Below are 23273 nucleotides of genomic sequence, written 5' to 3' on the forward strand. Positions count from 1 at the left end.
AGTAAAACATTTTTACAAAACATTTTACAAAAATTTATAGCACTGCACTTTTCTTATATCTATTATTCTATTCTATTATTAACAATATATTTGTTATTGAGTTTATGTATCCAAACTCCTAGTGCTGGCACCTTGACCGTTTTAATATCTAACCTGAGCGCAGTGTGTTTTTCTTTTTTATATGGGTATGTTTAAATAATGTCACGGTAGACTGTTCCTAGTATTCTTTTCCTATTTTACAGGTGCGTGGAGAGCTGCTACTGAAGAGAGTACACCAGCTGAAGGCCAGAGAGTATAAGCTGGGGGAATATCTGACTTCTTTACAGTTCCAGATAGTTCATAGCAAATCAAAGATTTTCGCAGTCCACTCGGCCCTTCTTCAGCTGCAGTCCCTTTTATTAAAAGAGGAAACCAAACCCATAACGCACAACACATCAGAGTATGAACAGCTTCTACTCACACTAAATCAGGTTAGAGATAGTTGCTTTTTTAAAGCTTTACTGTAATTCCTGTCCGTGATAAAAAAAAAACGTATCAAAAGTACAGTGTTTCTTTCTCAACAAGGGTGTAAGTCATGAGCTGTCTTCATCTAACCTTATGTCGCATTTGGAAAAAACGGAAACCTGACCAGTTAATAAATATTATATTTGGTAAATATATCGGTGATTACCAGCCTGTGAACTAAGAGCTACATTTAATGTGCAACTTTTTTGCTTTCCGATCCCTGTATCCCCTGACTTTATATACTGGTCATACAAACGAAACCAGCCAGAGGTTTCTACCTCATGTATCAAGTTATGTATTAAATTTGTATATACTTTATTGGTTATATAAACTATTTCTCAGACTGTCCTTTCAGTCTTCAGGGCTTTGCCTCCAGCAAAAATAACAGTGAGAAGAACAGCAGGCACATCACCAAATCTCACTTCAAATCTCCTGCCGCTAACAGAGACAGCAGTGCCAATACTATAACATAGAAAAACTTCACCTTTTGCCTTTAGCTCTACGTTAACTTAAATATGTTTTCGCTTTCCACAATTAGGAAATAAGAGAGATGGATAAGACTTTGGAGACTTGGATACAAAGAGAGACCACATCCACAAAACTGCAAGAAGACGACCAGACCCAAGTTACTGCAGATGTATCTTGTGAAGACGATGACTTGCCTTTATCGGCAACTTTGAGAAAGGCACTTGGCAGACGCAAATACTTCACAAATCTCTATCGTGACAGGTAAGTAACTTTGTAGATAATTGAGCAAAAGATTGTGCACACCCCTCCAAATTAGTTTAGGTGTTTCCAGTGAATGTTGACAGGCATTTTAATAATAATAATAATGTTTACACTTATTTAGCGCCAATTACAGCGATGCCGCTGTGTCTAAACGCTGATAATGGTTGTCATTATTACCCAACTCAATGGTACTCATTTTACCGACCTCGGAAGGATGAAAGACTGAGTGGACCTCGCCGGGACCGAACCGCACCTGCAACCCTTGGGACACAGGCAATCACAGACTGCTGCAAAGGAGCATTAGCCCCCTGCGCTGTCTTACCAGCTGTATCTTTAGACCATTGTACACTTCCAATCTTGTAGCAACAGTTTTAGGAAGTCCCTTTCTATTCTAGTATGACTGTACACCTTGTTCACAATGCCAGGACCATATTGACTGATTTTGACTAGTTAAGGTAGGAGGAACTTAAGTGGCCTTCACAAAACCCCAACCTCAACCCTGTTAAACATCTTTGCAATGAATTGCAACATTGATTGAGAGCAACTTCTTCCCTCCCAACATTAGGTACACTTTCCTTATAAGGCCCCGTACACACGAGAGGATATTCCTCCTCCGGATTTTGATCCGATGGCTTGTACACACCATCGGATCAAAATCTGCGCGGAAAACATCCGCGGTCACGTGTCGCGCCGTCGCCGTGACGATGACGCGACGACGTGCGTGACGCTGGAAGGTAAACACTTCCACGCATGCGTCGAATCATTACGACGCATGCGAGGGATGGGAGCGGACAGACTGATCCGGTGAGTCTGTACAGACGACCGGATCAGTCCGCTGGACTGGATCCCAGCGGATAGATTTTGTAGCATGCTACAAAATTTTTATCCGCTGGGAATCCGTCGGCTGGATTTTTATCCGCCGAAAATTGTCCGCTCGGGCCTACACACGACCGGATCTATCCGCTGGAACTGATCCGTGTATCAATCCCAGCGGGTAGATCCGGTCGTGTGTGTACGGGGCCTAAGTACTGGAAACTTCTCCAGTACTGTATAATGCAGGCTGTTCCCTCACTTTGTCCCCTGCTGCTACCATATTCTCTTTGGCCATTAGACGGCCACTGATGACGTATCATTTACAGAAGTTACTTTTTCCCTAGCACCTGACTTTATTCTCAACATCTTACCGATGCCAGGGGTGTATGCTGCCTGGAGCATGCACCATACAGGCTTCAAATAAAATATAACACATCTAGGGCAAGAGGAAGAGTCAAGAGGAAAACGTTTTGACAGGAGAAACTTGGCAGGTTACATTTGCCAAAAACCTCCACCCCTAGCATTTTTTTACATCTAGCATTTAGTTCTGTGCGTATGAGTTTGGAATGGGATATTCAACAAGCTCATCTTGGTGTGAATGTCAGGTGTCTACAAAGTTTTGACCACAAAGTGCAGCTTCATACAAAGGATCATTCCCTTCTTTAACAAAGGGCCCATGCGCAGGCACAAAACGTCATCAAACTCGAATGTCTGACTTTAGGAAGGGAACAATTACCAGAAATGATTGGCCACCTTTTAGGACCTTCATGAGATAGGTTTGAAAATCAGCCAATGATTCCTGCTGTTCTCTGCTGTGTGTACCTGCAAAACACTATGAAAAGGGGAAAAGGACTAGCACCTCCTTTTAGCTTTTAGTTATTTCATTGACCATTTCTGATCAAATATACATTTCTGTTTGAGGAAGTGGTGTGAAGTTTGTATATGAAACATTGAGATTCTAAGGTTATGAAACTGTAAAATGGGGGTCTTCATTGTGGTATCAATACCCCTTATGCGTATGGTAATCAAATGTTATAGGTATTGGGCTGGATCTCTGTAACACATCATTTAGTTGATTTCCAAGAAGATCCAAGAAAGAAAGTAAATTAAAAAAGGCATGGCTGAATATCGAGGATGTGAGCAGATCTAGCTCACCGATTAGGGGAAATTAGTGTTTTGGTTAGCTTCCCCACCTTATCTCCATAAAACAGGAGTCTCTGCATTATTGAACCTGAAATCACAGTGAAAAAAGGAATTGATGTATCAAATAACATGCAAGTAATATTGTCAGTAACTACCTCAATTGCGTGTGGAGTTCTTTCAGAAACAACAGCAAGAATTTTTCTAAGGCCCCGTACACACCATAGAATCCATCCGCAGATAAATCCCAGCAAATGGGTTTCAGCGGATAGATCCTATGGTGTGTACACGCCAGCGGATGTGTTTCCGCGGATATATCTCCCCTGGGATGGATTCCAGCAGATCGAATATTCGCTGACATGCAGAACATATCCATCTGCTGGAGTCCATCCCAACGGATGGATCCGCTGGTCTGTACAGACTCACCGGATCCATCCGTCCGAAGGGATCCCCCGCATGCGTCGTAATGATTCGACGCATGCGTGGAATTCCTTATATGACAGCGTCGCGCACGTCGCCGCGTCATAATCGCGGCGACGGCGTGACACGTCATCGCCAGAGGATTTCGGCGCGGATTTCAATGCGATGGTGAGTACACTCCATCGCATTAAAATCTGCTGAAATCCTCGAGAGGATTTATCCGCGGAAACGGTCCGCTGGACCGTATTCGCGGATAAATTCAATCGTGTGTATGGGGCCTAACTGTAGCTAGTCTGTGATTTGCCATTTTATATAACTATATGTGATACAATTTCCTTTAACCACTTAAGGACCTTGGCTGTTTTTCAGATTTGGCGTTTACAAGACTAAAACTGTTTTTTTGTTGCTAGAAAATTACTTAAAACCCCCAAACATTATATATATTTTTTCTAACACCCTAGAGAATAAAATAGCGGTCATTGCAATACTTTTTGTCACACCGTATTTGCGCAGCGGTCTTACAAGCGCACTTTTTTTTGGAAAAAATGTACTTTTTTTAATTAAAAAAATAAGACAACAGTAAAGTTAGCCTAATTTTTTTATATATTGTGAAAGATAATGTTACGCCGGGTAAAATGATACCCAACATGTCACGCTTCAAAATTGCCCCGCTTGTGGAATGGCGTCAAACTTTTACCCTTAAAAATCTCCATAGGCGACGTTTAAAAAATTCTATAGTTTGCATCTTTTGAGCTACAGAGTAGATCTAGGGCTGGAATTATTGCTCTCGCTCTAACGATCGCGGTGATACCTCACTTGTGTGGTTTGAACACCGTTTTCATATGCGGACGCTACTCACGTATGTGTTCGCTTCTGCGCGCGAGCTCGTCGGGACGGGGCGCTTTAAAAAAAAAAAAAAATTCTTATTTATTTTTATTAATTTTTACACTGGATCACTTTTATTCCTACTACAAGGAATGTAAACATCCCTTGTAATAGAACAAAGCATGACAGGTCCTCTTAAATATGAGATCTGGGGTCAAAAAGACCTCAGATCTCATATTTAGACTTATGTTATTGAAATTGTTACCTGCTTTACCTGTGCGTCCGCCCAATGCAGAAAACGAAAGCCTCGTACACACGGTAGGCTAACCAGAGGACAACGGTCTGAAGGACCGATGTCATAGGTTAACCGATGAAGCTGACTGATGGTCCGTCGCGCCTACACACCATTGGTTAAATAACCGATCGTGTCAGAACGCGGTGACGTAAAACACAAGTGCTGAAAAAAACGAAGTTCAATGCTTCCAAGCATGCATCGACTTGATTCTGAGCATGGTCGTGCCTACTAACGATCGGTTTTGACCTATCGGTTAGGAATCCATCGGTTAATTTTAAAGCAAGGTGGCTTTTTTTTAACCGATGGTTAAATAACCTGTGGGGCCCACACACGATCGGTTTTGACCAATGAAAACGGTCCTTCAGACCGTTGTCCTCTGGTTAACCTATCGTGTGTACGACGCCTAAGATCTTCCACCTGACAGTGGGAACAACCCACCAGAGTCTGTTTATTTAAATGAACAATATAAACAAACCGATGCGCTCACTTAGGCCCCTTTCACACATGAGGACCGTATGTCCGTTTTTTTATCCATACGTTTACGGATGAAAAAGGGACATACATGTATCCCTAAGAGATAGCGGGTGTCGGTGGATAAACATTCGCTGACACCCGATCTCATCGGTGTCCGCTATACTCCAATTCTGCAGACGGAGGAAAATACAATTTTTCCATTCGTCTGCAAAGTGGATCAGATGAACACGGACAGACGGTCTGTATTTATCTGATCCGAGTGGTGATCTGACAGGGCGGAACGCAGGGAATGTCATCTGCCGGCTCAGTGGGGATCAATGGAGCAATCCCCGCTGAGCAAGCGGATGAGACACGTACGAATCCTCACGGGATCCGTACATGTGAAAGGGGCCTTAAGCTCACACCTGTTTATTCTCTGAGAAGTGGATCTGTGGTGTCAACTGGACACTATGAGGCTGATTTTCTAAAACCTGAAGAATGCAAAATCTGGTGCAGCTGTGCATGGTAGCCAATCAGCTTTTAACTTCAACTTGTTTAATTAAACTGACAATAAAACCTGAAAGCTGATTGGTTTCTCTGCAGAGCTAAACCAGATTTTGCACTCTCCAATTTTAATAAATCAACCCCACTGTGTTAAATTTGCAATGCCTGCAACACAAAATGTCTCAGGATGTGAACAGCCCCCTCTGACTGTATAGTAGGGTTTAGGTGGGTGATCTGGAGGTGGTAAAACCAGGGTTCAATGGCCTGTTTTTACCACACTTATGGTGGTCCATGTAAAGGAGTCTGTATGGCAAGTATATCAAGAACTATGTACAGTATCTCACAAAAGTGAGTACACCCCTCACTGTTGTAAATATTTTATTATATCTTTTCATTTGACAACACTGAAGAATTGACACTTTGCTACAATGTTGTGTAGTGAGTGTACAGCTTGTATAACAGTGTAAATTTGCTGTCCCTTCAAAAAAACTCAACACACAGCCATTAATGTCTAAACCGCTGGCAACAAAAGTGAGTACACCCCTAAGTGAAAAATGTCCAAATTGGGCACAGTTGGCCATTTTCCCTCCCCGGTGTCATGTGACTCATTAGTGTTACAAGGTCTCAGGTGTGAATGGGGAGCAGATGTGTTAAATTTGGTGTTATCGCTCTCAAGCCTCATACACATGACCAGTTTTCCCGGCAGGAAAACTGCCAGGAGAGCTTTTGGCCGGAAAACCAGACGTGTGTGTGCTTCCTCGCAGTTTTCCTGCCAGGAAAACAGCCGGGAATCCTGGTGGGAAAATAGAGAACCTGCTCTCTATTTTCCCGTCGGGATTGCCGGCATTTATTTATTTTGACAGATCTACTACTTTCCTATGGGAAACACTGCGAGGCAGTGCCGATGGAGCATACACACGGCCGGGACTCCCGACCAAAGCTCCATGGCAGTTTTCCTGCCAGGTTCTCGGCTTCCCCCTCGGTTTTCTCTGCTGACTTTGTACCGCCGAGAAAACCAAGCGTGTGTACAGGGCTTTACTCTTTCATTCTGGTCACTGGAAGTTTAACATGGCACCTCATGGTAAAGAACTCTCTGATGATCTGAAAAAAATTAATATTTGCTCCACATAAAGATGGCCTAGGCCAGTGATGGTGAACCTTGGCACCCCAGATGTTTTGGAACTACATTTCCCATTATGCTCAGCTACACTGCAGAGTGCATGAGCATCATGGGAAATGTAGTTCCAAAGCATCTGGGGTGCCAAGGTTCACCATCACTGGCCTAGGCTATAAGAAGATTGCCAAGACCCTAAAACTGAGCTGCAGCACAGTGGCAAAGACCTTTACAGTGGTTTACAAAACATGACACCCCTCTTTCTATCATGGTGACAATGGTCTCAATGAGAAATGGAGCAGATAAATCTTTCCAGGATGGAAACAGATAGAAATAGCAGCTTTTTTTCTAAATTCTATATTTCGGGCACATCTCATGAATAATCAATCAAGTAATAATACACATCTTAGTGAACCATGTAAATGGGAATAATTTGCGTCAACAGTCGAGCAAACAGTGAAGAATAAAACATCCCGTGGAAGACATTAATTTCACATCAAATGCAAATCCTTTGCCTATTTTTTGGATATTCTTTACAGAAGTTTTAACCCTTCCCTAGACTTTAGATTAAAGGGTTATTTTTGAGGACCTGATCATTCCTGATAAAATAGAATTTCTCATATATGGCTTTCACTTTCCAGCTTGATGGCCCTGAAAACACCTGAACTCATACAGTACTTTTGGCTGTATAGTGTATATAGCATGGGTCTTCAAACTACGGCCCTGCAGTTGTTCAGGAACTACAATTCCCATCATGCCTAGTCATGTCTGTGAATGTCAGTGTGTTACAATGCCTCATGGGATGTGTAGTTCTACAACAGCTGGAGGGCCGTAGTTTGAGGATCCCTGGTATATAGCAATGGTTGTAATAAACACAATCAAATACTGTAAATGATTTCCGCCAAGAGGGCATGGTTTCTGGAGCATAGATAAGATGTGAAAGGAGCTTATGGGGATATTGGGCGCTGACTCCAGCTGTGGTCTTGTGAGGAAATCTACAAAGCCTGCACACTCTGACATCGACAAGAAATTGGTTTGAGATCCATTAGTATCACATTTTACTCCTTGTTCATGGTAAATGAAATGCTAATGGTTCATAGGTTTGATTTTTATCTGACAAATTCATAAGCACTGCACTTGCGTATAAACCTTTCAGAAGCATTATATCATTTTCTTGGTCAGTCTGTCAGTATTCGTTCTCCAGGGAGAGTGGAGTGTACAGCAGGAAGAATAAGGGTCACTTATTCTACTTGAGACAATAACATTTATTTATTTCATTATGCTTTCTTTAGAATGCAGAGAGAGGAAATGGAGTATGCACTGGTGGAAGAGCAAGAGGAAAGAGCCCAAGTGTACGCATTGCAAACGTTATACAACCAGGTACCTGTGAACAACTGCTCATACAATGACATTGAAAGAACTGCCCCCCTCTCCCCCCAATTTATACCCCCCCACCCATGACAGCAGGCGGGGGTTCATCTCCCTTGTCATTTATTCACAGATTCCTGTGAGTGAATAAACTACAAGTACTAATTCTGCGTACACACAATCAGAAATTCCGACAAGAAAACCCATGGATTTTTTTTCCGACTGAATTCTGGCTCAAACTTGTATTGAATACACACGGTCACACAAAATTCTGACCATCAAGAACACAGTGACGTACAACTACAAGGAGCCGAGAAAAATAAAGTTCAATGATTCCGAGCATGCGTTGAATTCCAAACAGGCGTGTTTTTCGGAATTGCATACAGACGATCGGAATTTCCGACAAGAACTTTTCCCGTCGGAAAATTTGAGAACCAGCTCTCAAATTTTTGCTGTCGGAAATTCTGACAGAAAAAATCCGAAGGGGTTTACACACGGTCGGTTTTTTACGACCAAAAGCTCACATCAAACTTTTCTTGTTGGAAATTCCGACCGTGTGTACGCGGCATTACAATTTCAGCTGCTGGGTGCTGATGGGTGCTCTCATTGTTTCTCGGACATGTCCTTTTGGCTTTCAAACAGAAAGCCTATACAGAAGTATATCCTACCGCTATACTATTTTAACTAGTACCTCCGAGTCAACTAAGGGTCCTGATAGGACCCTTAGGGTCCTGAAAGTGGGAGCAATAATTAACTGAAGCCTTTCCCCTAGCATAGTGGGGGAAGGCAATTTAACTGAGATACCAAGCCTCTTTGTGCATTGATCATTGGGATGTTTTTTCAAAAAATATACCATAGATGTACATGACCACTTATAGAATATATCTTAATACAACTAACTTATACTGGAGGCTGTATACAGTGGAACCTTGGATTACAGATCAGGAGGGCTAGGGTGTCAGGAGGGCACAGAAGTTGTTTTTTAATGCAGAGTGGCACAGGGAAGCTGCAGTGGCAAACCTACATCTGATTCTGATCCTCACCGGCAATCTTCTCACCTTCCCACATGATATCACCCACCTCTTGGATCATGGAGGAGGGCCGGCAGGGATGAGGGCACAGCACTCAGGGGAAGCGTTTGGTGTGTTCAGACAAGAGCCTGAACCCGCTTGAGCTATTCTGTAGGCTTTCTCTGCCCCACAGCTGCACGTATGCAAGAAGCCAGAGTTGGGTTATTGGATGAGCGTGCGCCTATCCCACTCTTCCTCTCTGGGGAAAGAACTGGGCCACACTGGGATATGTTTGCAAACTTCCTGTCGACGGTTGACAGGTAAATCGTGATCAACAGGTTGCTGACCCCCGCTCTAGATCATACCTTTTACAAGATTTTGTTCACAATACTCTGTATAGGTTCTTCTATAGAAATATATTATCCAGCCTGGTACCCAAACATCATTAAAGACCTGGGTGATCAATTATCAGCAGCAACTCACACACACAAATCGATCTACCAATACTTTATTCAACCTCCCATGTTTTATTAATCTTGAGAGCTGTTCCCCACCAGATGCATAGTTATACATGTTTCTGCATCTTCCAGTGCAGACATAATGCATGGACTATAAATTAACTAATGTGTTAATGTATTGCGTTGCAGTGCATTATATGGCATTGTGTGCTATACACGTGATGATATTTAGTATGTTAAAGCATTAACAGTTCAGTACTTTTTATCCTTTATTGCATGTCATTCAGCCCTGCTGATCTCCTCCAGCCTTTTGAAAATGTGCCTGAAGGGTGGGGGGGCTTGCTTGGCTTTAGATTTCCTCCTCCCGGCTGGAGGAGAATGGTGCAGCGTAACATCAGTATCTCAGTAGAGGGAGAGAGAAATAAAAGGTAATGTCTCCTCCTCCATATTGCTGTAGCTCAGCACCTGGCTACATTTGCAACAGATGCAGGAAAGAATATTTGTTTAAGATAACTGCACTGCAATGCCCCTTACACACGATCGGAAAATCCAACAGAAAAAGTCCGACCGCGTGTATGCTCCATCGGACTTTTGCTGTCGGAATTCCCGCCAACAAAAGATTGAGAGCTGGTTCTCAAATTAAATCCGATCGTCTGTAGCAATTCCGATGTGCAAAATTCCGACGCATTCTTAGAAGCATTGAACTTCATTTCCTCGGCTCGTCGTGTTGTACGTCACCGCGTTCTTGACGGACTAAAGTTCAGAGAACTTTTGTGTGACCGTGTGTGTGCAAGCCAAGCTTGAGCGGAATTACGTTGTAAAAACCATCCAAGGTTTTTCCGATGGAAAATCCGATCGTGTGTACGGGGCATTAGACATTATACCAGGCCTACTGAAAAATAGATTTTGGGTTTACTTAAATTTTTTATGCCTTTTTTTTTCACAAGCATAGAAATTGACCTGTTGTATGGCCATATTAGACTATAATAGCTCTTTCTGTAGTTCTTCTTCAATTTAATATTACACTTTTCTGAACTAAAGCCTTTTAAAGACTTCACCCAGTTATTTATTTTACTAACACTTGTTATTCACTGCTATCAGGGTGGCAAATAAGTGACGATTAATTTTGTCTGACAGTGACTGCCTGACGTGGTGCCATTAATTCCCTCTAGGGCACCCGATTGGCAGCTTATCTGACTAAACGATCCCTGGTACCAGAGGGCATGTTGCAGCGAGTACTCAGCCTATTGCTTCCTGCGAGCTCAGAGAGTGAAATCTCTTCCCTGCTCCATTCACTGGGCCATAAATATTCAGACCGAGTTCCAGAAACTGGCAGCATTGAGGATGGAGCTGACAGCTGGAGGAAGAGGTAAGCGCCTGTCAGTTTCTGCTAGCAAAAATCCAATTGCATTGTATTGTTTCAGGGGTGAAAAAAAAAAAATCTATCCTTGGGCTGATAACACAATGTCAACACTCTACAGGATTCCTAACGAGAAACGATAATTGTTCGCCCGCTTTTTCCTCTGGACATTAACTTTGAATTACCCTTTTAGCAGTGAAGGATTCACCTGGGATTACTGAATGTTATTGAAGTGCCTTACCTGCTCTCTACATGTGCTATGTTCAGACAAATAAGAAAGTTCCATGATATGATGGGCTGATAAAAGAAAATAAGGGCCCATGGTAGCTGAAAAAAATCCCAAGTGTAATTTCTGTGTTTTGGGTTACATCCCCAGACCAACCTTCTTCAACCAAGGTGCTGTTTAGGTTCTTCAGGGCTGCTATTAAAAAAAGCCTAAAAATTGCCCCATATAAAAAGAAATCTAAAAATAAAAATGCAGCGATATAAATTAATAAGTACAATACGTGTAAAGTCTCTATGAAGGGTAAAGAAGATGCATAAATTATAATGTGACAGTTTGATATATAAATATATGAATAGGGTGTCCTTGTAAAAAATAAACAAATCCGGATGCTGATAATAAGCAGTGTCAAAATATCAGCCTATGTGTCTTACCTTCACCAAATATACGAAATGCAAACCCACCAGAGCCTAAAAATTGCCCAAAAAAAATTCAAAATGCTGGCAGGTGGCTCAAACCTTCTTTTTTTTGTTACACAAAGCCACAAGATTTTATTATCCAGCTTTACAATCTTGGGCACCATGCAGAACGACCACTGGTGTCCTAACAACTGATGACGTCACAGAAGCACGTCAGGCACCTGCAGTCTTTGTTTACCCCACTGGTGTCACAGTAGAGAAATGCTGGTATGCTATTCAGTTCCAGCGAGCAAAGGTATATTTGCATTGTTAAAAGAAACCACCTCTAATGTTGGGTGTAATGTGTTGATGCTGCTGCAATACATACAACTTTTTTTTTTACATTTTAAAATGGGGTGCCTTATTTTAAAAAATTCCTTCATTGAAAAAGGTTGAAAAACTGTACTCTAGACCAAACTTTCTAAACAAAGGACCAGTTTACTGTCCTTCAGACTTTATAGGTTCCCGACTGTGGCCAGTGGGAGAAGAAAATGTTCTGGCATCAGTGGGAATAACCAATGCCCTGTTTTTAGTATTGGGGTAGTAATAGTGCCCCATTATTGGTGTCAGTGAGAGGTCTGGTACCCCCATTGTTGGTGTCAGTGGCAAGAACCATGCCTCACTGTTGATGACAGTGGGGGAGGGATAATGCCCCAAAGGACTGCACCTGGCTGCCCTAGACCAAGATTTTCTTGACTGTGGCTCGAAGGTCAGACGTGGCCCTTTGCTTGCTTTTATCCGGCCCTTGGGTTACTATTCATCCCACTGATATTAAACACTAATATGCCCACTGACACCAACAATTGGGCATAATTCCTGCCACTGACAACAATGGGCTGCTATTGTTCCCACTGACACCAACAATTGGGCACTATTACTCACCGAAATACCAAAGATGGGCACTGTTTACTCCCACTGATGCCAGAAAAAAATTATATTCCTGCTGGCCACAGCTCGGCCCACTAAAAAACTGAAGGACAGTAAACTGGCACTTGTTTAGAAAGTTTGGAGACTCCTGCCCTGGCCATTCATTTTAACAATTATCTTCTTATAAGGTTATATGTGCATTTAACATATTTAAAGCGGACCTTTCCTCTATTTTACTAAAATTCACATCAGCATGGATGTCTGAAATCAGCTAAAACTTTATATATTTTTTTTTTGTGTCTTTTTTTACTTCCACTTCCTAGTTTACCTGAAGGCACTGATGACGTAGTCCTGGCTGCACTGATAGCCCCTGGGAAGGCAACATCATCAGTGCCTTTAGAGATACCTCGTACCTTATCTGCAAGAATTTGTAAGATCTCACAATATTGTTGTGGCTCATCTCACCCAATATGGCGTAGGTTTTGATTGGAAGACCTCTGCCTGGTCTGATCAGGCACAGATATGCATATCAGACTGACTCCATCTGATAAGCGCATGTACAGATGCTTGCCAGAGGGAGATTGAGCTGCCTCCTCCCTTTGCATGGTTGATCAGAGGGGAGAAGGGAGGAGGTAACTCGCAGGTTTCCACTGATGAGACACTCGCCATAGGTAGTGGGTAACTTTCTGCTACTCTGCTGCCTGCATTCTTTGCTTCCTCCGCTGATCGCTTCTTATAGCTATACAGCTTTTATCTCGCCGTATCACTCCTTGAACAGTGACAATGTGCTGGGTGTGCTCTGTCACCATGCAATATATATGCCATGCATATTTTATCAGGCCCTGTGTTTCTTCTGCAATAACCTCTGTTAACAAATTACTTTAGAATTTACACTGAACTGCACGAGCAGTTGGAGGGCTTGTTAGGGGGCCACTGGTGCAACTACCTAAGTGTAGCATTTACATTTGGAAAAATGGTCAAAAATTTTTATAGACACACTCCTAAACCTTGTAGACAGCCTTCCCAGGAGAGTTAAAGCTGTTATAGCTGCAAAGGGTGGGCCAACTCAATATTAAACCCTACAGACTAGGGCTGGGATGCCATTAAAGTCTATTAGCTGGATTCAGGTATCCGTGCCTAACGTTAGGCAGGCGTAGCGTATCTCATATACGCTACACCGCCGTAAGTTAGAGAGGCAAGTGCTGTATTCACAAAGCACTTGCGTCCTAAGTTACGGCGGCGTAGCGTAAATGTGCCGGCCTAAGCGCACCTAATTCAAATTGTGAAGAGGTGGCGTGTTTTATGCTAATGAATCGTGACCCAACGTGATTGACGTTTTTAACGAACGGCGCATGCGCCGTCCGTGGACATATCCCAGTGCGCATGCTCCAAATTACGCTGCAAAGACTTATTGGTTTCGACGTGAATGTAAATTACGCCCAGCCCCATTCACGGACGACTTAAAAATGTTAAAATTCAACGCGGTTCCGACGTCCATATTTAACATTGGCTGCGCCATCTTTTTGGGTGAATATCTTTAGGCCTTACGTAAACAGTGTATCTTTACTGCGACAGGCAAGCGTACATTCGTGAATAGGCGTATCTCGCTGATTTACGCATTCTAGGCGTAAATCAGCGTACACGCCCCTAGCGGCCGGCCTAAATAGACAGCTAAGATACGACGGCGCCGGCGGTCGTATCTTAGCTAGATTTAAGTGTATCTCAATTTGAGAATACACTTAAATTTACGGCGGCGCAGATTCAGAGTTACGACAGCGTATCTACTGATACTTCGGCGTAACTCTCTCTGAATCTGGCTATTAGTGTGTGTAAAGGCAGGTGTCAATACTTTTGACAATATAGTGTATGCATTTTGTATAATACTGGTACTGCATGTGTTTATATTTGTAGCACCCTCTACCGTAGGTAGGTGCTAGTGTGCGTTTTTGTGTAAGCTGCCAGCGCAGGTAAATTTAAGCAGGCCTATGCTGTGAGCTAGGCCTGTTTATTTTTATCTGGGGGCAGGGAAGTGGTTTAGTGTAGCAGTAGGTGACTGACATGTACTTCAGCTAATGAGCGTCTCCTCTGTTTCCAAGGAGAAGGTTCTGGAAAACGGGAAGGGCAGAGAGCTGGACTGACATGGGTAGCATGTGGGAGCCCTGACTAATCCTTAACTAGGATTGGCAGGGGGCAGGCCTCCTATATATACCCATGGTCAGCCTGCTGGGGGAGGAGTTATCGACTGGGTGAACTGGAGCCCCCTTTCTGGTGGGGGGTGTACCTCAGGCGGAGGAGCTCGGGAGTTGGGAGGGAGCCTCTCCTTACATGGTCATGGAGAGGTGTCCTGGAACAGGAGCTGGAGGAGACAGTTGGTCAGCACATCCGGAGTAAAGTCATTCAGGAAGGATCCAGGACAGGTGTCGGTGAGTGGAAGCACAGTGGAAAGCTTTAGAAGAGACATGCCAGGGGGGGCTGGATGTAGAGCCAGAGGGAAAGACTATGGGAGTTTATTTCAAGTTGCTGCAGCCAGGAGGGTGGGCAGGATTTGCAATCGGACTTGCTGGGATCAGTAGTCCATCTACATTTATTCTTCTCTATCAAATCGGTTGCTACCATAAAAGCGGTACTGCAGACCCTGGCCTACAAAGGGCTATCAAGTAAGTGTGTGATCTGGGAGCAGGGTGAAATTTGTGGATGCTATAACACGTAGCAACCCAGCGGGGCCATCACTACATATCAGTAAGCCGTTATAATCGATTTTAGTTTAATTTGTTTTGCTGAATCATTGTAGATTTGATACATGTTGTAAGAAAAATTAAGCAGCTAGTTGGGTGTGTAATTGCACAATTACATCCTTCCACTCGGTAATGCTATTTTTCTGTATACTGCAGGAAACATCAGGATCTGTGGGTGGCTATGGAGAAGCAGATCAGGGAAAGTCTGGCCAGCCAAGACGAGGAGAAAAACACATTTCCCCTAAGAAAGAAAAGAAGGTGAGTAGGAATACGGTGGATTGTCGTCACCAGCCGCGTGTCACGGGCGACAGTGGTGCTTCACGTGTTGTATGGCTTTATAATGATACATCTGTGCACTTTGCTGTAATCATTTGCCTGCTTTTTACTAGCTGCAGATTTCAGGTAATAGCCGGCTATTTTCCTTGTCAATGAAAGATTTTGCCTGCAAGCAGTGTCTGTCTTTCAGACAACAACATTGGAGATCTGAAGTAAACACAGTGCATTGTAAAATCTCGCCAGCAATTTTCTAAAGAAGAATTGATTTCTCCACATGACAAGAATTGTTATCTGTTTATATACGTGCCGCGGTCCATGTTTTCTCAGTATTTACTGTATGCGTCTTGGAATATATAGGGAAATATGGTGACATTGCTTTCTTATAGCCTTGCTGTTCCAAATTCAGGCTCCATGCACACTAGTGTTTCTCATAAACTCAAAACAAGCTATAAATAAACACTGGATTAAAAATAGTGAAGCACCAAAATTTTGGCCGCCGAAACATATCCGCCGAAAATTGTGTTTTCGGAGGCAACCGAAAGGAAAAATAATGGAGCCGGAGAAGGGCCGGGTGCCGCACATGTATCATCCCGGCACGCCCCTGTAAGAGCCCCCCTCTCCTGCTCTCCTTATTAGTGTCATGAGATACAGCCTCCCCAGTGCCTGGTAGCGCGATCTCATGCTGTGTGTCAGAGATCTGAATCACTGTCCCGCCTCCTAGATCGTCTCTTGTGATGGACGGCACACTGATCCAATGCTAGGAATCATTGTGCCATGTGTCATAGGAGGCGGGACATCGTTATAGCAGCTGCGCGGCAATTCAGATCTCTGCCACACAGCGTGAGATTGCGCTACCAGGCACTGGGGAGGTTGTATCTCCTGATCACTGGTAGGCTGTACATGATGGGCACTGGTAGAATGTACATGATGGCCACTGGTAGGTTTCATTTAATGGGCACTGGTAGAATGTACATGATGGGCACTGGCAGGCTGAATTTTATGGGCACTGGTAAAATGTACATGATGGGCACTGGCAGGCTGCATTTCATGGGCACTGGTAGAATGTACATGATGGGCGCTGGCAGGCTGCATTTTATAGGCACTGGTAGAATGTACATGATGAGCACTGGCAGGCTGCATTTCATGGGTACTGGTAGAATATACAAGATGGGCACTGGCAGGCTGCATTTTATGGGCACTGGTAGAATATACACGATGGGCACTGGCAGGCTGCATTTCATGTGCACTGGTAGAATGTACATGATGGGCACTGGCAGGCTGCATTTCATGTGCACTGGTAGAATGTACATGATGGGCACTGGCAGGCTGCATTTCATGGGCACTGGTAGAATGTACATGATGGGCACAGGCAGGTTGCTGCATCTGATGGGCACAGGCACCGGTGAGGCTGCATTACAGGCATAGGCAGGCTGCTGCATCTGATGGGCACAGACACTGGTGAGGCTGCATGAAGGGCACAGGCAGACTGCTGCATCTGATGGGCACAGTCAGGCTGCTGCATCTGACTGGTAGGCTGCATCTGACAAGCACTGGTGAAGCTGCATTTGATGGACACTGGTGAGACAGCATTGATCTCTTGTATCATGTCTGCAGTCTTTAACCATCTTCTGTACTGTCTGTAGTCTCTGACCGTCTCCTGTATCACGTCTGCTAGAGGTGCACCGAATGGCAATTTAGGCAATAATATTAGCAGCGATGTTTAAGAGATTGCAGACATGATACAAGAGATGGTTGGAGACTAGGGACATGATACAAGAGATGGTTAGAGACTGGGGACATGATACAAGAAATGGTTAGAGACTGAGTACATGATACAAGAGATGGTTAGAGACTGCGGACATGATACAAGAGATGGTTAGAGACTGGGGACATGATACAAGAGATGGTCAAAGACTGGGGACATGATACAAGTGATGGTTAGAGACTGGGGACATGATACAAGAGATGGTCAGAGACTGGGGACATGATACAAGAGATGGTCGGAGACTGCATTTTTCTTCACCTTTCTTGAACTAAAGGTGCCAATAATGGCCACAAATAAATTCATATAAATCTAAATTGGTGATATTAATTAAGAAGTCAAATATAAATATTTGTAAAAAACTGTCATTGGTGAGGCAGCACTGATCTCTTGTATCATGTCTGCAGTCTCTGACCATCTCCAGTACTATGTCTGCCTTCTCTGACTCTCTCCTGTATCATGTCTGCTAGAGGTGCACCGCATGGAAATGTTGCTAATACTATTAGAAGTGTGTTTAAGAGATTGCAGACATTATACAAGAGATGGTTAGAGACTGAGGACATGATACAAGAAATGGTTATAGGCTGGAGACATTATACAAGATATCAGATATCATTCTTTTCTGCCGGCGATTCTGTGCACCATAAGAATGATCATAGCGCCAGCTCAGCCGTTTCATCATTCTTACAGGCGACGGGAGGGGACAACCCCCGCCGCCCTCCGGTGCTTCTCTGGGCTCTCCTGTGCCATCGGGGACCCGGAGAAAGAAAATGGGCCTCCGTCAGGTGAAGAGCATAGAGATTTCAGTCATCTCTATGACCGCCGGAGGCTCGGGTGCGACGGTATGACGTCACGTCCGGGCCGCAGATGTCAACAAAGGCGATCTTGGCCAAAAAGCATCAGATTAATTAATTCCTTTTTTTTTTTTTTTTATCTGATGCTTTCCAGCTTGGAGAAGAGATGTGGAGTCCAATAGACCCCACATCTCCCCATTAAGAGGACCTGTCACACACCATTCCTATTACAAGGGATGTTTACATAACTTGTAATAGGAATAAAAGTCATGATAATTATTATTATTTTTTTTTTAAAGAAAATGTCAAAATAAAAAACGTACAATAAAATAAACAATAAAAAAAATATGTAATTGGCCCTGTCCCTGTGTTCTCACGTACAGAAGCGAACGCACACGTAAGTCCCGCCCACATATGTAAACTCGGTTCAAATCACATGTGAGGTATCGCCTCGTGCATTAGAGCGAGAGCAACAATTCTAGCACTAGACCTCCTCTGTAATTCTGTAAAAATTCTTAAAGCGTTGCCTACCAAAAATTTTAAGTATTGAACGTTTGGCGACAGTCCACGAGGATGCGCAATTTTAAAGCGTGACATGTTGGGTGTCTATTTACTCGGCGTAACATCATCTTTCACATTATACAAAACAATTGGGCTAACTTTACTGTTTTTTGTTATTTTTTAATTCATGAAATATTGTTGCGCTAACATTTATAACAATTAAAAGGCATTGGCTTTGAGAGCAGAATTCTGGAGATGTGTATAATAGAGATGAGAAAATTGATTAACAATTGATATTTGTTTGGTGAGTCTCATCATACACGGGTGAATCAAGATGAGCACACATTTGTATGCTTGCTGTATTTCCTAGTCTGCTGTAGATCGCTCAGATCAGGAATCGAGTTCAGGCTTTGTTCATTGTGCCACAAAGAAGATAAATTGATGTGCATATGCAAAAAAAAACTGCAAATGTACTATTCACAGGTGCACCTTCCACCTTCTAAATCTAACGCTGCGCTAGCTCTCAGCAAATGTGGAGGCATCCAGCAGCTCTAGTGGGGTCAGCCGTCTTGACCTCCCCTGAGTAAACTGAATCTATTACAATGCCATTAATTCCAATGTATAAAAGCCTCTTCAAACTCCCCATTGTGTTCGATTCAAAGTTATAAATATTTGTTTGTCCTTGATTTCTACTGTTTTTGTATTTTCGCTTATTAGCATTTTCCTCTAGTTCATTCTTGTCAGGTTCACAGCAGAATTCGCTATTAAAAGATTTAATAAGTTCCCAGCTCAGCCAAATGTATTTGTAATGAAATTCTTTGTCTGGGCACTTTAACTGCACACCATTTTTTATTTTTGTGCCAAGCTCAATATTTCATGCCATACTGCTATATTGATGATTTGAATAAATGGCTACCACGTTTTGCTTTATGCATGGCCTTGCCTCTAGGATAATGACTGCCATTAATATTGTGAACACCTATACTATCATACATGGGGCAAAGTCGTTCATAAGGCTATTAGAAGTCTACCAGGAATTTGGGAAGCGTATAAATGCTTAAGAGTGATTTTTTTTTCGTAGGCGGGGGAGGGGGTTTTCATTTATTTTTCTTAAATAGTGAAGTACCGTATTTTCCGGCGTATAAGACGACTTTTTAACCCCTTAAAATCTTCTTAAGATTATACGCCGGTAACCTAACATCCCTTACCTTATCCTAAGACATGCAGTCATCTTATACGCCGGTAACCTAACATCCCTTACCTTATCCTAAGACATGCAGAATTGCGGCTGTCCATTTTTCAAAGCCGCGCCTCCTACTTCTTCTGTTCCGTGATAGGCGGAACACTCAGCTTCCCAGGAGGCACTGTGTTCAGTGTTCGCCTATCACGGAAGCGCTCTCGTCCTCGAACGAGAGGGCCTCCGTGATAGGCGAACACTGAACACAGTACCTCCTGGGAAGCTGAGTGTTCCGCCTATCACGGAACAGAAGAAGTAGGAGGCACGGCTTTTGAAAAATGGAAGGCCGCGATTCTGCATGTCTTAGGATAAGGTAAGGGATCGTCAAGACACAGTCAGGCATGTCATAAGGGAACAGCGAATCTGGCATGTAATGGGGCACAGTGAGTCTGGCATGTAATGGGGTACAGTGAGTCTGGCATGTAATGGGGCACAGTGAGTCTGGCATGTAATGGGGCACAGTGAGGCATGTAGTGGCACAGTGAGTCTGGCATGTAATGGGGCACAGTGAGTCTGGCATGTAATGGGGCATAGTGAGGCATGTAGTGGCACAGTCTGGCATGTAATGGTGGCACCGTGAGGCGAGGCATGACTAGTAGGAAGGGGGTAGTCTTATACGGCGAGTATATCCCAAAACCAACATTTTAGCTGGAAAATTAGGGGGTCGTCTTATACGCCCAGTTGTCTTATACGCCGGCAAATACGGTATATTCCTCTCCTGCCTGTTCATGTGTTCGCTGTCTGTGACTTTTCATCTGTTGCGTGCGCTTTCTTGCACCCCCGAACGTCTTCCACTTGTGCTCCCAACCCTTTAACCATATTCTACTACGAAGAGGCGTAACTAGAACGAACCTTCAGGGCCCCAGTGCAAGAAACCATGAAGGTCCCCCCTGACCTCCCCTTCCATTCGAGCCTCAGGCTTCCAGTTCTGGGAGGGCGTCAATGGATATTCTCCCAGCACCCGGGTTCCCGTAAAACTCCTGTCAGCAAGCACCCAGCGTGCTCTGTGACTGCTGTGTCCTTCAGACACAGCTGACCACCTTAAGGGGCCAATCACAGTGGATCAGCTGATCACATGTAAACTTTCCTCCTATGTCTGATTGTGTCTCTGTCAATAGATTTTTTACATTTATAATCAGGGCACTGATTATCAGTGCAGCCCCATTAGTGCCGCCTATCAGTGCTCATCAATACCACCTACAGTGCCTTGAAAAAGTATTCACACCCCTTGAAATTGTCCACATTTTGTCATGTTACAAACAAAAACGTAAATAAATTTTATTGGGATTTTATGTTATAGACCAACACAAAGTGGCACATAATTGTGAAGTGGAAAGAAAATGATAAAAGCTTTTCAACATTTTTTACAAATATATTTTTGAAAAGTGTGCCGTGCATTTCTATTTAGCTCCCCCTGAGTGAATTCTTTGTAGAACCTCCTTTTGCTGCAATTACAGCTGCAAGTCTTTTTGGGGATGTCTCTACCAGCTTTGCACATCTAGAGAGTGACATTTTTGCCCATTCTTTTTTGCAAAATATCTCAAGCTCTGTCAGATTGGATGCAGAGCATCTGTGAACAGCAATTTTCAAGTCTTGCCACAGATTTTCAATTGGACTTAGGTCTGTACTTTGACTGGGCCATTCTAACACATAAATATGCTTTGATCTAAACCAGGGATATGCAATTAGCGGACCTCCAGCTGTTGCAAAACTACAAGTTCCATCATGTCTCTGCCTCTAGGTGTCATGCTTGTGGCTGTCAGTCTTGCTATGCCTCATGGGACTTTTGTGTTCCACCTGCAGGAGGTCCGCTAATTGCATATCCCTGATCCAAACCATTCCATTGTAGCTCTGGCTGTATGTTTAGGGTCGTAGTCCTGCTGGAAAGTGAACCTCCACCCGTCTCATTTTTTTTGCAGACTCTTAAGCCCTGTACACACGATCAGTTTGTCTGATGAAAACGGACCGATGGGCCGTTTTCATCAGGCAAACCGATCGTGTGTGGGCTCCATCGGTTTGTTTTCCATCTGTGAAAAAAAAATAGAACATGTTTTAACATTTTCCTATGGATAAAAAAATGATAGAAAAAAACGATCGTCTGTGTGGAAGTCCATCGGTCAAAAAAACACACATGCTCAGAATCAAGTCGACGCATGCTCGGAAGCATTGAACTTCATTTTTCTCAGCACGTCGTAGTGTTTTATGTCACCGCCTTGGACACTGTCGGATTTTTGACCGATGGTGTGTAGGCAAGACTGATGAAAGTCAGCTTCATCGGATATCCGATGAAAAAATCCATCGGATTAGATTCCATCAGATATCCGATCGTGTGTACAGGGCATAACAGGTTTTCTTCTAAGATTGCCCTGTATTTGGCTACATCTATCCTCTTATCAGCTGAATGATCAAAGGGAGGAGAAGGAGCAGACTAGTTCTCTCCATTTTCAACTGTGTGAGGGAGGAGGGAGGGTGCAGTCAGTGCAGGCTCTGGGCTGTATATGAGAGACACATTCAGCCCAGAGCCATGCGCCAGCAACCTAGCAACCTCGCTGCCGGACCCCCCCCTCCAACAGTGGCAATTGTGAACCTTGCAAACCTGATAGTTTAATATATCTAAATAGATGCCATCTCAGGAAAATGTGAGACCTTAAGCCGATCATCCACTAATCAAATCACCTTTAGATCTACCATCAACTATGTAGTGCAAAGGCCAACCAGATTAGCGTAAATAAATGGTTTGTTAAAGCAGCCCTCAAAATTCCACTCGCATTTTGCGATTGGAATTAAGAGGAGTGCGAGTATATACAGGGCTGCACTGTGCCAGGAATGTAAAGTCAATGCCCCCTGCCGCGCACCGGCTCGCAGCGAGGGCATTGCAATAGTAATAGTAAAGTGCCTGGGACAGCCCCTCTCCCTCCCTCCTTGCCGCACATCCCGCCCCCCCGCAATCGCAGCACGGGCATTACAATAACAATAGTTAGCCACCTGTGACCGCCCCTCTCCCTTCCTCCTTGCAGCACATGCCGCCCCCCGCACTCACAGCGAATGAAAATTGTTAGCTGCCGGGGACTGTTCCTCTCCCTCCCTCCTTGCCGCACATCCCACCCCCCGCACTCACAGCGTGGGCATTACAATATTTGTCAGCCGCCTGGGACCGCCCAAATTCCTCCCTCCTTGTTGCACATCCGCCCACAGCATTCGCAGCATGGGCATTACAATACCCAGCCACCTAGGACCGCCACTCTCTCTCCTCCCTTGCCGCACATCCGCCCCCCCCTCTTCAGCGCGGGCATTTCAACAGGAATAGTGAGCCACCTGTGACCACTCCTCTCCACCTCCCTGCTGCTGAGCGTCTAAGGAGTGGGGCAGTTCATATGCTTCAAGCCAGTTCTAAATGGGTGTGCTCAAACCCTCTTGGTCCACCGAT

The 23273-nt window shown here is 43.9% G+C and overlaps 1 protein-coding gene across 2 annotated transcripts in view; it reads left to right on the forward strand.

The window, feature by feature from the left end:
* EVC2 (EvC ciliary complex subunit 2) overlaps nucleotides 1-23273 on the forward strand; it is a 270686-nt gene that overhangs the window by 239789 nt on the left and 7624 nt on the right. For both annotated transcript variants that reach the window (XM_040335408.1, XM_040335409.1), the window contains 5 exons: nucleotides 243-470; nucleotides 1043-1233; nucleotides 8090-8177; nucleotides 10806-11002; nucleotides 15433-15534. In XM_040335408.1, the coding sequence (XP_040191342.1) occupies nucleotides 243-470; nucleotides 1043-1233; nucleotides 8090-8177; nucleotides 10806-11002; nucleotides 15433-15534 (806 nt within the window). The remainder of the gene's footprint in view (nucleotides 1-242; nucleotides 471-1042; nucleotides 1234-8089; nucleotides 8178-10805; nucleotides 11003-15432; nucleotides 15535-23273) is intronic.

Source organism: Rana temporaria, chromosome 1 (genome assembly GCF_905171775.1).
Source record: "Rana temporaria chromosome 1, aRanTem1.1, whole genome shotgun sequence".
NCBI classification, from domain to species: domain Eukaryota; kingdom Metazoa; phylum Chordata; class Amphibia; order Anura; family Ranidae; genus Rana; species Rana temporaria.